Source organism: Silene latifolia, chromosome X (assembly GCF_048544455.1).
Source record: "Silene latifolia isolate original U9 population chromosome X, ASM4854445v1, whole genome shotgun sequence".
Classification (NCBI taxonomy): domain Eukaryota; kingdom Viridiplantae; phylum Streptophyta; class Magnoliopsida; order Caryophyllales; family Caryophyllaceae; genus Silene; species Silene latifolia.
In genome coordinates, this window is record NC_133537.1 from 3,937,138 (window position 1) to 3,951,562 (window position 14,425).

General features: G+C 33.8%; 1 protein-coding gene across 1 annotated transcript; it reads right to left on the reverse strand.

Moving 5' to 3' along the window:
- Positions 1 to 889: 889 nt before the first annotated feature.
- LOC141622335 (AP2-like ethylene-responsive transcription factor AIL6) lies at positions 890 to 6,410 on the reverse strand. The gene is made up of 8 exons (XM_074438383.1): positions 5,919 to 6,410; positions 4,993 to 5,638; positions 4,486 to 4,568; positions 2,384 to 2,481; positions 2,194 to 2,267; positions 2,031 to 2,081; positions 1,858 to 1,934; positions 890 to 1,704 (listed from the first exon to the last, which is right to left on the reverse strand). Exons 1-8 carry the CDS (start codon positions 6,058 to 6,060, stop codon positions 1,265 to 1,267), a joined length of 1,611 nt encoding a protein of 536 aa, XP_074294484.1. The 5' UTR covers positions 6,061 to 6,410; the 3' UTR covers positions 890 to 1,264.
- Between the last annotated feature and the right edge of the window lie 8,015 nt (positions 6,411 to 14,425).

Sequence of the window (14,425 nt, forward strand, 5' to 3'; positions counted from 1 at the left end):
GCTTGAGATTAGGGCAGAGTACGGATCAGGTATTTGATCCAAAGTATTAGTTCGGATCGGATATTCATATTAAAAATCCTGAAGTTAGATATCCAATATCCAAACCAAATGTTTCGGATATCCATACTTTTGAATTTACTTTAAAATTAAGTTTGAAACACGGTTATATTCATAGTCTTACATGATGGTTTTCTTTAGTATTCTTATTCCAATGTTCTTGACATAAAATTTAAGTACCACCTAGATATTTCTCTAATATTTTAAACATTAATTAAGTTGTTATATCAAATAAAATTTTATTTTCTCGAAATTATACTAGAAAACTATAGTTTCGGATCGGATCAGATATCCAAATGTTTTAATTCTAATATCCATATCCAAACCAAAACCAAAGATTTTGGATCAGATATCCAAACCACTTAACTTTCGGATCGGATATCGGATCAGTTTGGATAATCGAATTTTTTCATAGGCAACTTGTCGTGTGATTTTGCTTGTATTTATTTGACCCGTCTTATCCGTCTTAAACCAAACTTTGTGTTGGGTAAGAACATTACTACCTACGGCCATGAGCCTGTAATTAGTATCTACGGCCTACGGCCATGAGCGTGCAAAACATAACCATAGTTGTCACAAAACCATGCCCTCATGCCAGGGTGTGGAAGAAGGGGCTAGCTGGGGCTGGGTCTTGAGTGATTCTTTACTGGGATTTCGTAGGAAAGTCCCGAAGAAAAGTTTGGTAGCTAAGCATGCAAGGACACAAGCAAAACACAGGTTTAACAAATCAAACGAAACAAGTTAAATAGATCAGAAATTCACAAGCTAAATTCGCTTAGCGCAAAGCAGGATTTCTGAGAAAATTAGACACTGAAAACGACATTTAGAGAAATGAAACGAATTTTCTGCCTTCTTTTCTTTAGGATAACCGCAACAAGAGTACAAGACCCATTACTCCAATCTCAAAAGTTAGCTATTGAGATAAAGCTATACATATAACAAAATTTCCGATATATTCCTTGCCTCTATTCCTTCTACTGAGCTTGCCAAAACGAAACCCATTCCCGTCATTCTACTATCAGCCTGGCCTTTGCCAAAGGTTAATTGCTACTACTAATAGCCTACTGGGTCACAAACATATTAGATCAGCCGAAAATATTCAGGAAGCCTACCTTTTAGAGAGACCTAGGAACCAAAATTAGCTTTTTCTATAATCAATAGCGCTACGCAGAACTAATTCCCTAACCTACAACTTGTAAGACCGGGATTAATAGGATTGATTAGGCCATATGTAGAACTCTGCAGGCGTCATAGGCATCAGCGACATAGGGCTAACTAAACCAGACCCAAAACCATCTTGTGTCATTGTGTGGCCAGACCCGTTTGCACTGAGGTGCTGCAGTAAGTTTTGATGGAAGAAGGCGCTTGCCGTATCATATGGCATCATCTGAGGAACGGGTTGGATGGCAGCAAAGTTGATGGTATTGGTATTGTTTGAGTGTGGCTGATTGTCAAGGCTCAGTATGGGCTTTTGATTATTTGCTTCGGTAGCTAGCTTCAAGCGCTTGGCAGCCCCTCCTACGGGAAGATTGCTATTCAGTATGGCATCCACATCATACCGGTTCATCTCGAAGTTTGTGACAGCATTTATGCCCCTGAACTTGATGGCTGCAATGTCGTATGCCTCAGCTGCTTCCTCTTCGGTAGCTGAGGACAACAAATTATGAACATCATTAATAACGGCAATGCAGTCTAATATAGAATCGACAAAAAATGAATAATTCTGATCAACTTAATCCGAAGGATTTTAAAAAAAATTGATCGAGAATATGAATGAAAGTTGTGGGAAGTTGGACTTACCAAATGTTCCAAGATATAAATCTTTGTTTCCAGCCACTCGACCAATCCTTGCTTGCCAGCGGCCTTGCTGATGATGCCTGATGATTGAAGGAAAACTTTAGTCCTCCTGTCTTTACTCTTTAGCATGGGAGAATGCAAGTGAACTTGAATAAAAAAAAAAAAAAAATTCAAACCTCGTAACGCCTCTGTAAATGGATGCACCTCTAGAGAAGCCACTGCTTTTCCTGTAAAGGAATAAATTTATTCATTTCAGAAACCAATAAGATCATAATTCATACCACTGTACATAAAACTCGAAAACATGATTTATGCAATTTAGAAAAGATGCTCGCTCACCTTCTTAGAGACGCAATGAATTCCTGCTTAGTTGCAGCTTGCATGTCCTCTATTTCCTTGGCGTAAGTCGATACCTGCATGAATGAACATAATCAAAACAATCATGAGCAACTTGGGTGGTATAAGTTCTTTTTTTATCGTGTCATGGTGTCTTATACTCCATATAGATCAAAAGGGAGAAATAAATTACAGAGAAATTGGTGGTTGCGGAAGGTCCCCAGTACTTAAGCGCTGCCAAGTCATAAGCTCGAGCTGCCTTATCTTCCTTGTCATACCCACCCAAGTATACTGTAGATCATATAACCAAGCGCGTTAGAGCAAGTTCAGCAAACCAGGTTTACGAGGACAAGGATAAACATTTAACTAAACCACTACGATCATCGAACAATAAACTAGTCCTCATTAATATAATACTCGTAAAACTTAAAAGATCATGCTTTATTACAGTGTCCTTAATTTCTGAGGTTGTTCCTGTTAATCTGTTATGCATCCTCCCCACGTGGGGTTTATTGAGTAATAAATAAAGTAACGGCCTGATTTGTGAGCTACTCAAACTAAATGGTCGTCTGGTCAAACCTACACATTGGACTGCATCATAAAACTGGTGCATGAGATGATGCAGAACAAAAAGTGAATGAATGCAAAACAAAAAAAATACAAAAAGAAAAAGTAAAGAGGTGGACACCAAGAAAATTGGGGGCATTTCTTTGATTTTTTTTAGTGGGTGTTCAGACTTTAGTGTGAGATTGTTTTTACTGATCGAGTTGTTCCTTACATCCGGACTAGTACTTTCATTGGCACTAAATTTTGTCTTATCATTTGGTCTCGATGGCGACCCAATTTCAAAATCTAAGGGACCGATAGTTTCGATTAAAGCCCATATGAAGCCGACCCCAAATCATTTTCGTAATAAGGCTTGGCATATGGGCTAGTTTGGCATATTGTTGTTTGGCATATGGGCTAGTTTGGGAGATACAAGTTTAAGAACGGTACGATACTTGGGTGTGCCGAATTCGAGATTCCGGCATATGATGGACAAATCGGTGACGAGTGGTTGCATATGGTTAATGGAGCAACAAATTAAGCATAAACTATGTTCACATGGGATTGAAGTAATTAATGGTAAACAACACACAGATAAACAAAAGGGGTAAAATGACAGCAAGAGCTTAGAGTGAAACAGTAAATAGTACAATAGTAAATGAATAAAAGAGGCAAAAGAGGAGCGTTATAAGGAGACTTTAGGTGATAAAACGTTGCTTTCGGCGTGACCAAAGTAGTACAAAAAAAGAGTGACTGAAAGAAAGACTAGTGAAAGAAAGGAAAGAAAATACTGTGCTGAGTTCTACCCATTTTGGCGGCATATTTCTGACATTTTTAGTACAACTTATTTGACGTTTATACACTCACAACTCACGTCATATACATCTTATCATCACAATTAATTAATTTAATTTAAGATGTTGTACTACTCTTTAGTCTTTACTCATTCAAATAGTGCCAAGAGATTTTCTCGTCCGTCTCAACCATTTGTTTAACTTTTATTAAAATACAACTCCGTGACGAAAAAAAAAAAAAAAAAAAAGGTAAACAAAAAATATCCCACGAAAGATAGAAAGGTAAACAAATACTCGTAATTGCGACAGAGATACAATTTTGAAAATCTCTTCCCGTAATCCTAATTCGCAAGTGTACACATCTCTTCCCGTAATCCTAATTCCCGTTATTATTTAGGTGTTTATAGCCCGTATATGTGATTTAATGGCTCGATCATACCCATGAACGCTTAAAAGATCAAGAATAATCTAGATCTTAAGTTGTGACCTCCATTTGAATTGATTACGACGGACACTGCAAGGACGTCACCGACCGAATTTCTACATGGAAATACCAGTATACCACCTACTAACATATCTTTGGACGTAAGTACAATAGATGTTGTATGGAATACAATGACTAGAGACGGTACGACCCGGTAACATATCTCATTTTCCTGCTCAAAATCTCTTGAGCAATAAACCATACTCAAGTTTGATTTGATTAGATTAGATTAGATATTCTCTGCTATAAGGTGGTCTGGAAAAATATTCAGTCAAATTTAAAATGTACCACCACATATTCAATTCATTGCATGCATCTTTCTTTTCAATCACTCACACATTTACTTAAACCCATCACAAATTTAAAACCATGGATATATACTCGGTACTAGTATTCCCTCCGTCTCAATTATTTACTCACCGTAGTTTAAAATACACAAAGAATAAAAGGGTAATAAACATGTGAAATTACCTTGACGCCCTTTTCTTGCTTGTCCTTCCCTTCTACAGCTGTTATCCCACAGATGTGCTTCATATCTTCCAGTCCACCTGTGTCTGTATTCCACACACATTCACAACAATTAATTAATTAACAATAAACCCGTAATAACCCGCTTAATTAACATAAAACACGTTAATAAATTACCCAATCCATATTTAATTACGAATCCTCAATTAAAACTATTGTATACGTCTCATTCAGAACACAAATTTAAATAGCCCGCAACCGAACCAAGATTTAAAGTTACATAATTTTCAAACCTTTTCGTCACAATCATTTGTTAACTTTTAATTAAAATCTCTTAACAAAAAAAAATTAAAACAAATGATTGAAACGAAGATAATAACTACTCCGTACTTCGTATTACGGAATATTACAACAATAAACATTTTTAAGACGGTTTTAAGCGTGACCAACCATACTAATTTACTAAAACAAAACAGAAAATAATTTAATAAAGTAAATTAATAATTTTACCTAGTAACACCACGGTAAATAGAAGTCCTTTGACCAAAAGTATCAGAAATCTTCTTAACAGTACTATTATTATTACCACCATCACCCTCAACAACAGTAACCACGCCATTGCCGCCGCCACCAACACCGTTACCACTCTTCTCAACCGCTTGCGGTTGCGGAACAACAGCAAGCGATAAACTCCCACCATTCACAGCATTCACAGCACTACTAACAGCGGTGGTAACATAACCTTGAACCAAATCCGGTTCAATACTCTGACCAACATACTCAGCACAAGCTAACTGAGTCGACGCGGTAACTCGGCCGAGTACAGAACCCGAGTCATCCACCTCAGACCCCGAGTTAGCGGAAAACGCAGTCATCGCGTTAAGATCGGTGAAGTAATTGTTATGGTGTGGGTGTGAGTCGTAGAAGTGAGTGAGTTGAGATGACGAGTCTTGAGTTGTTGACTCGGTTTGTTGACTGTTATACGACGCCGTATTGTTATTATTGTTATCGCCGAAGAAATCTTCGAGTTTCGGTACGGTTAAGGTGGTGTGATTGTTATTGTTGTTGTTGTTATCTAGTGTGTGTTGGTCCACCATATAGTTCGTGTACATTCCTCCCATTTCCGGTTGATTATTCGGCTTCTGATTATTCCAATCTATATATAAACAAATTAATCGACGAGATACGAGTCAGGATTTGAACTTAAGAGCGAATACTTGTAACACAATAAATACTTTTTCCGTCTCATTTATTTGTTTACTTTATTTTATGTTCTCCCCATTCTTGGGTGTCATGTAACGCAGTAACGAGTAAGTGAGTAGATTTTTGAAGAATGGGGAGAACATAAAATAAAGTAAAAATATAATTTAAGTTACTGCGTTACATGACACCCGTAAATTAAATAAAAAAAGGAGGAGAAAAGAAAAAAGAAGTACCGGGAGAGTAGTAGGAGTCGAGGAAGTAAGGGTGAGAGGAAAGAGGAGTTTGAGGGTGAGAGTTGACGAGCATTTCCATGGGTGAAAGAGAGAACGATAGCCAGTTGTTATTGTTGTTGTTTCCTGCTGCTGCTGGTGCCATTTTTGTTGTCTTGTTTTTTTTTTTTTTTTGTAGTGAAAGTGAGAGTTCTGAGAAGAAAAAAAAAACAGAAAATTTAATTTGGTGAAGAAAAAGAGTGTTTTTTTTTTTTTTGATTAATAAAAATTCATTTTAGTGAAGGTTTGTTTGGGTGCGATAAGAACGAAGATATGATTGAGAGAATTAATGAGAAAGCAGGAGGAGCATGCAAGTAATATAGCGTACTTGGGGATTAATGAAGGGAAGTTTTGGGTTTTGTGGGATTTTTGAGAGGAGAGAAAAATATCAAATGAAATGTATTGGGGTAGACTAGAGAGTAGTAGAGAGAAGGGAAAATAAGGAAGGAGATGTGGAGAGATATAAGGGGTGGAGATTTGCGGTTTAGGGTGCCAACCGGCGTGAAACCAGATACACACACCTCTCTCCCCCTCTACTTTCATTATACTCGAATTCTTGTTATAATTTAAGACGGTTTTTACACCCGATTAGACGAGTAAGGATCCTCTCCATTTCTTAAAAGAAATGGATAGTCCATTTTCCTCTCACAACACAATTTAATATTATTGTTTTGATTCCACTTGCTTTTACCTTTATTTTTCATAATAAAATTGGGTCTGTTAGATCGTTGCAAGATGCAATCTATACCGTTTATAAGAAATTGCCTCTCCATTTCTTTTAGGAAATGGAGAGAGTCCTAATTACGATTAGACCATCCTCAAGAAGGAGAGGTCGCGCTAATTAGGTCGTGACCCGGTTTTACTCTTAATCTTACTTTATTTATCTTGACCTACATTTATCCTCTCAAGCAGAAGGTCACGACCTAGATCGTCAACCCAATCATTTTTCACTTTCCAACCAATTACATATCTCCACATTATATCACCTTTTCATATACTTCATACATGTCGGTCAATTATTGTCCTTTGGTTTTGGCACAAGTATCAAGGAAAGAGAAAGGGGTCAATTACTAGGTGACAAGTGGAACAAATTTAGTTTGAATTCATTCTTAAAATAAAAATGACAACAAATGATTAAGACACCCTAATATGAAAAAGGACAACAAATGACCGGGACAGAGGGAGTATATATTTTTTTATTAATTATTAATATTGTCAACCAATCAAATATCTCCACATATAGGGATGGTCTTAAAATTAATTAACGAGGTTATGAGGATTTAAGTTAAGACGATATTAAACAAAATTAATTATTCGCTATATATACTCATATTATTAATCTATTATGGACTTGTTCTATTTAATTTTGGGTTTATTTTGTATAATATCAATCATTGTTTTAAAGTTAATTTTACAATATGAACCTATCATGAATATAATGTTTATAATTGGACTGGTTTGAATCGGTTTACACGACGTGTTTGAAAATAAGACATACAGTTCATCATCTTCAGTTAGTCTCTCTAAGACGGATATATGTCTGTTTTACATTTAAACGGGTCAAATAGTACCAAATTTGTATAGATAATATAAGTTTTTTTATGCTAAATTTTAGGCATTCTGCTTTGTCTTAGCTAAGTATTATATTTAACTTGTTTTAAGTTTAAGACGAATATTCCCGTATTAAACATGAATTTGTTCATCATTTTTAGTAATTATACTTAGTAATTATACAAAGTACCACTTATGTAGCATGTTAAAAAGAATCCTTTAAAATAAAATGGTTAGACATAGGTTGGGTTAGGGTCAAGGTAATTGACTTGCTTATCACAGTATTTATAAATAACATGATAATAGTTGACTCAAAAATGATTGAAACCCAAAACTAACCCGACCCGACCTAACTCGACCTGGTTGGGCGTTTGTCTGGTCTAGCTATAGTTTAGGTTTATCAAGGCCGAGAAGAGGTTGTCGTCGTGGGCGACCGAGGAAGATGAAAAGGGCATAAAGTGTTGTTATCGGTGGAGCGGTGGCTGCAGAGAGGATGGGTGGTGTTCGTCGACCGGTCCTAACCGCAAACACTAGTGAGGTTGGATGTCTGCGCACGATGGGTGTTGGGCGGCTCAATTCTCTTTTCTCCTTCTTTCTGAATTATCGTAGTTTTGTGTATAAAGAACGAGATGGCAAAGTTGTAAGGAATTCAAAATCTATAATATAATAAAAAGACAAACCAGTACATCACAGTTCACCATTTTCCTATATAATACTCTCTCCTAATCAGTGTTTTGCTCCCTCTTTCAATTTTTATTGGGATATTCTACATGATACCCTTCAATTTTTTGACTTTCTACATGGTACCCCTACGCTTTTTAAAACATACATGGTACCCCTAATTGTTGTCATTATCACTAAGTGTACCCCTAAAGTTTATTTTCCGTCAATTAAACTTAGTTTTAGGCGTTAGTGATTAGTTAGACGCGTAACCAAGCTTTTCATTTATCATTCCCATGACATAAAGACTCTATTAGGCTCAATATCTATCTTTAGACGTGATAATTTGGTAGGGAATCAATAAATTTTCCATCAAGTTTTTTTTAGCCCATATATATCAATAAATATTATGATCGAGATGGATATTGAGCATAATAGAGTCCTTATGTCATGGGATAATAAATGACATATTTGGTTACGCATCCAAGTCATCACTTAACGCCTAAAACTGAGTTTAATTGACGAACAATAAAGTTTAGGGGTACACTTAGTGATAATAACAACAATTAGGGGTACCATGTATGTTTTAAAAAGTATAGGGGTATCATGTAGAAAGTCGAAAAATTAAGGGGTACCATATAGAATATTCCCATTTTTATTTCATGCTAGACGGGTTTTGTTCTCTTTTCTTATTTGAAAACATTGGTGTTGTCCAAATTTAATTCCATGTGCAATTTCCATGTGGGTAGAATGTTTTGTGTGATTCAAATTCATTTCTTTAATTATTGTGTAAAAAAAGAGAGGGGAACAAAACAGCGACTAGGAGGAAGTAGTAATCTATCAAGCCACATCATCATCTATTACTGTAAAGCAAAAAAATAATATTTAAACATTTAATGCAAATAATAGCATAATAAAAATTAAACGTTACCCTATTTAATTTTCAAATAAATTAAACAGCAATACAAAATTAAAATACATAATAAATTTAAAATTTATACGGTTATTATTAGAATAAGATAAAAATCACATTATTTTAATTTTACGCAGTTTATAAGAAACTAATGAATTTGTAAACGTTAAATGTATATTAATAATAGCAAAATACACAATTAACTTTGGCGTGAAAATTCATAGTAAATTTTAATTTCTGATGTAAATTATTAGAATAAATCAAGCGACAAATAAAGATCACACCATTCTAATTTTAAATAGTTTATATATGCAACTCTCACTTTTTTGATATAAACTTCTCCAATTTAATTAAATTTAATATATCCATAATTTATCTATAAATCTAATTAAAAATCAAGCCAAATTATCTACCATCATCCATATGTACAATAATATTTTAATTTCATAAAATAATTTTTTAAAGCACTCTCAAACATGTGGATTTTGTAAGAAATTAAAAATTAAATAATAAATAAATAAATAATAATATAATGCATACGAACTAGGAGTAAATTCATACTCCGTATTTCATAGTCAATCAAAATCAAAAGAGTACGTGTGAATACAAATGGTCGTCAAAATATGAAACAAGATTAATATACGTAGTACCAAAAACCGTATTGAATGCCGATTCGACTTTAGATCACGATTTAGTCGATACACAACTTTTTTTTCCAAACTAATTCATACACTTGTCTTTCATGCAGCCTTTCCACAGTCCCTTTCTTTACAAATTAAAATAAACCACTAATAATAATATTAATTAATTAAATTTACTTTAATTTCCTGTCTTTTAGTGAAAATTTATCCACGCTATATACCAAGTGTGAACGAAGGAGTCAATAAGATTGAATTCAAATGAAAAAGGCAATAATTAGCCAAAGTGATTATATAACGTGTATTATTATAAAGTAAGACGGTTTTACATGGATATATACGGACTTATATTGTTCAGTTACATGCTGCTTTGCTACTGTTACTGCCTTACTGCTGGTTTTTCATGCATTGTCTGATTAGCTACTGAAACAAATGCCTTGAATATATTTTTAATTGTAAAATAGCTTGCCGTGATGATATTTAGGGACTCCGTATATGCTAAGTAGGTAGTAGTTATCGCATCGATAGTGAACCATATGACGGTATATAGACTCGGTAGCTGCGAAGCAGAACTGAATGAGATTCAGAGAAGATAATCATAATCATGTTTGACAGAATAATAAACTTAGATTCTTATTAGCAAGATTTAAGATTAATCTCGAAATCTGCCGACCATTTCGAACCTCTAAATCTATCTATTTATGGAAAAGAATAATACAATGGAGTTTGTGAACAGTGCTTTGTATAATTGTACTTGTGCTACATCGTATTCTACAGTCCAGAATTCACGTGTTAATTAAGTGTTCCCAAATTATTTTAAGTATAGTTTGACGTACTATTATTATACACACTAATCACTCGTTAATATCTCCCCAACAAACCTATTTGTCAGACCACGTTCGTGGGTCAAACCAACGATCCATGTACTAAAACCCTGTTTTTTCCCGCTCATTTTAATTCAGCTTAACTCTATTTAGTTCAAATTAGTTTAACTTTGTGAGTTCTGTTCAGCTAATCTCATCACAAAATTAACTCTCACTTCAACTTCATTCACTTCGACTCAACTCCATTTAGTGCAATTGATCAACTTAATTCCATTCAATTCAATTCAGTTTAGCTCGTTTCATCACAAAATTAACTCTTACTTCAACTTCATTCACTTCGACTCAACTCCATTTAGTTCAATTGATCAGCTCAATTCCATTCAATTCAATTCAGTTTAGCTCGTTTCAGCCGAAAAGAATAGAGCCTAAATTAGTTTGTTTAAAATAGAGGGATAAGCTTCAATTAGTCATCGATTATTTTATGTTATAATCCATAATGGAACCCATCTATAATACGGATCGGAGTACTCCGTAAGGTATAATAATGTATTAATTACTCTTTATAATTCGACATTTCTACTTGACTTTTGTTGCTAAACCGTTATAGTCGTTTATTTCTCTTTCTATTCTTTTTTTGGAATACTTCAACCAACAATAGCAAATGAATGACAAAGAGAGTATTTTGTTATCATAACTAGAAAAAAATCACGTTTAGATCAAGAGTGTGTAAAGTTAAAAAATTAATACGAATTACAATTTTGATAAGTCGTAATAATTAAGAGAGAGAGAGATAGATAGATTATTGGACTACAATTCTACAAATAATAGTAGTAGGGCCCTTGAGAAGGGCAGTAGTATGTGATAATATAAATATGTACGAGATCGATTAATGAATGAATTAGAAGAATTAGAACTCGAGAATTGATATTATAGGTTTGGGAAAAGCAAATCAATCTTTCTCACATCCTTCACTTTCATATTTATATTACAAACACTAAATTTCAGTAATGTTGATTAATAAGAGTCATAACTCATAACCTAGTATCACTAATTACAAATAAAGTATTATTATGTTAAACCAGCTTAAAATATCACGATAATCTTTGAATATTTTACAAAATGACACTCCTTTTGATTCACTAGAATTGTCTCATTTTTGTATTGCACATCAGTGGAAAATCAGTATCCATTCGAAACTTGAATCGTTGTGCAAAATCAAATGGAGCATTTTCAAAGAATCAGAGATAATACCCGTTAGTTTGTGTCGCTAGTGTAACCCGGGCCCCTCTCTTAATCCAACCTATCATTTCCCATCCCAAATTCAAAAAGCAAAACTTCTAAAACAATGACCAAAGTACATCTAACTTGATGAATGCCAAAAAAGAAACAACTCAAATAACCTAGGATAGCAAACAAGCAATCTTACTATCAGCAAATGTACAAAAGAAAAGACAATAATTACCCAAAAAAACACCCGAAGCTAAAAAAGAACATGGGCCATGAAACCCGGAAAACAGTAAGCCTGGTAATCAGCAGAAAAAAGACTAGTGAATAAGTAGTATAGACGTATAGTGTAGCACTAGGAGCATAAATAATATTATAAGACCGTCGGGATGGTACGACCACTTAAAAATTACTCCGTATATATAGAATAAACACTTTTTAAAACGGTCACATTTTAACCTAAAATGGTCATTTTTTGTTTGTCATATACAATAACTCAGTGGTGGAGCAGGAAGGACTAGCAGAGGCGCTTGCCAGTCGCTTGAAAATTTCGAAATTTCTAGTTAGAATTTTCGAATTTTTTTCGAAGCTACCTTATACTATAATAAGTTCATTTCCGCTTATTTTAATTTCTGGCTCCGCCACTTCTTTAGTACTAGGAGTAGTAGGAGATGTGATCTATTAAATTTGTGGAATTGCCATTTTAATGATAATTCCTGTTTTTAGGGCAACTGAGTGCAAAAATGTAAGCAATGCAGAATACTTTTGCTTCAAAATGTTAAGGCAGTAGATAATAGTAATGTGACATTGTGACGCATACTTTTCTTTTTTACCAGTTTTGTTCCCCCTTATGACTGTCAACTACATTTTGACCGTCTTCTTTACTCCCTACATATTTTGGCCTATTATTTGATGTTTTTGGACGTTTTGATGAGTTAAATATTTGGGAACTTGGTTATGTAATTGTATAGTTAGGGTTTACTTTAGATTGCAAGAGGCTAGTTTGTGCCTAGTTCGTTTATTTTCCCAAAATGATAAATGGGTTTAATGTTGCAAGTTGATCGAAACTTAAATCGTCGAATGATATTTAGATAAGTATATTCAGTGACGGTTTGTCGACAGGACTCAGGATTTGTAGTTAGGATGGGCGCGAAATTTCAACGAGGGTAAATAAGTAGTGGAAAAAAGTTCAAAAGTTAACTAAAAATTTCAAAGTTTTTGATTCTCAACAGGGGAGAGCCCTACTACCCCCTCACTCCGCCACTGAGGCTAATTAGATTTTTTAGGCGATAAATTCAAAAAACATCACTTGGTTTAATTTGCATTTGAAATATAAATCGACATATCAAATGATGGATGATAACTAATTTATCAATTTTGTTAAAATAGTCAATACCAAAAGACTATAAACAAGATCAACAAGTAAAACCGTAATTCTAAGAAAATTTAAATTTTAAACATTAATATTGGTATTAAAAAGTCAAAGTCATCAAATTACATAATTGTAACTTTTAGTTTGTTAAGCAAAATCACAAATTTTTAACTTTATTAGTACAAAAAAGAGAAATTTTGCATAGCAAATGTAACAACAATAGATCACAGATCAAATTTAATTAAATTTATTTCACTCATCAAGCAAAACCTAAGGAAAAAAACTCGATAATGAGCCTTACATGTATATTTTTGTCATCGGTTCACATATTAACTTTAATAATAAAATATTTACATATAGATCGTGTTTTTTTGGACTTACTCTTAATTTTGTGTATTCAATTTTTAAAAAAATAATTTTAGTTCTTTTCAGTTCCCCTAGGCAAAAATTCGGTCCTCAAATCAGCCAACAGTTTTCGTGTAAACTATTTGAGCGTAAACTTCAGCATCATACGTTACACTTGCCTCATTTTAACTTGTTTGTGCTCTTATTATTTATGGAGTCTATTTTTGGTCGGACCATGAACTACAAAGATTCGAACGTGAAAGTGATGTGATGTACGTTAATTGAATGATACAAATTTGGATACTTATTGCAAGTCATTATTACTCATTAGAATACTACGTATAATAACCTAAATTGTTGAATTAGGTCAAGTTCGGCAATAATAATGGTGTTTAGCCTTACCCTAGTACTAGGGTTCAAAGGATATTCCTTTAATTTCAAAATGAAATTAAAGTGTCATCACAAATAAAAGGAATGTTCTTCAAATACAAAAATAATGCAACGTTTGAATTAAGTATATGACTTGACTCATTTTATTTAACATGTGACATAACGACATGTGTCTTTTTTTGTAATGTTGATAATTTGATTAAATATTTGAGCATAAAGCTCTTCTACAATTAAACGATCTTCTATAAACTTATTTTGAAAACTCGGAAATTTCACGCAAAAGTATATGCGAAGTACAACTCTACAAATATAAGCAACTTTGTAACCACCTATACGGCGAAATTCTACCTTATATTTTATTTCCATAAGACTAAGTTCAAAAGTGAATTTTTGGGCTGGACACTAAATGGGTCACGACCCAACAAATATTTAGTATGAAAGTGTTTATTTGTATAGAAATTTCTAGATGAGGGATGTAGATTGTAGAATAACTATACTTCCTGTGATCCTAATAACCTTAGTTTAAAACTCGTCGATATGAAAAAAAAAAGAAA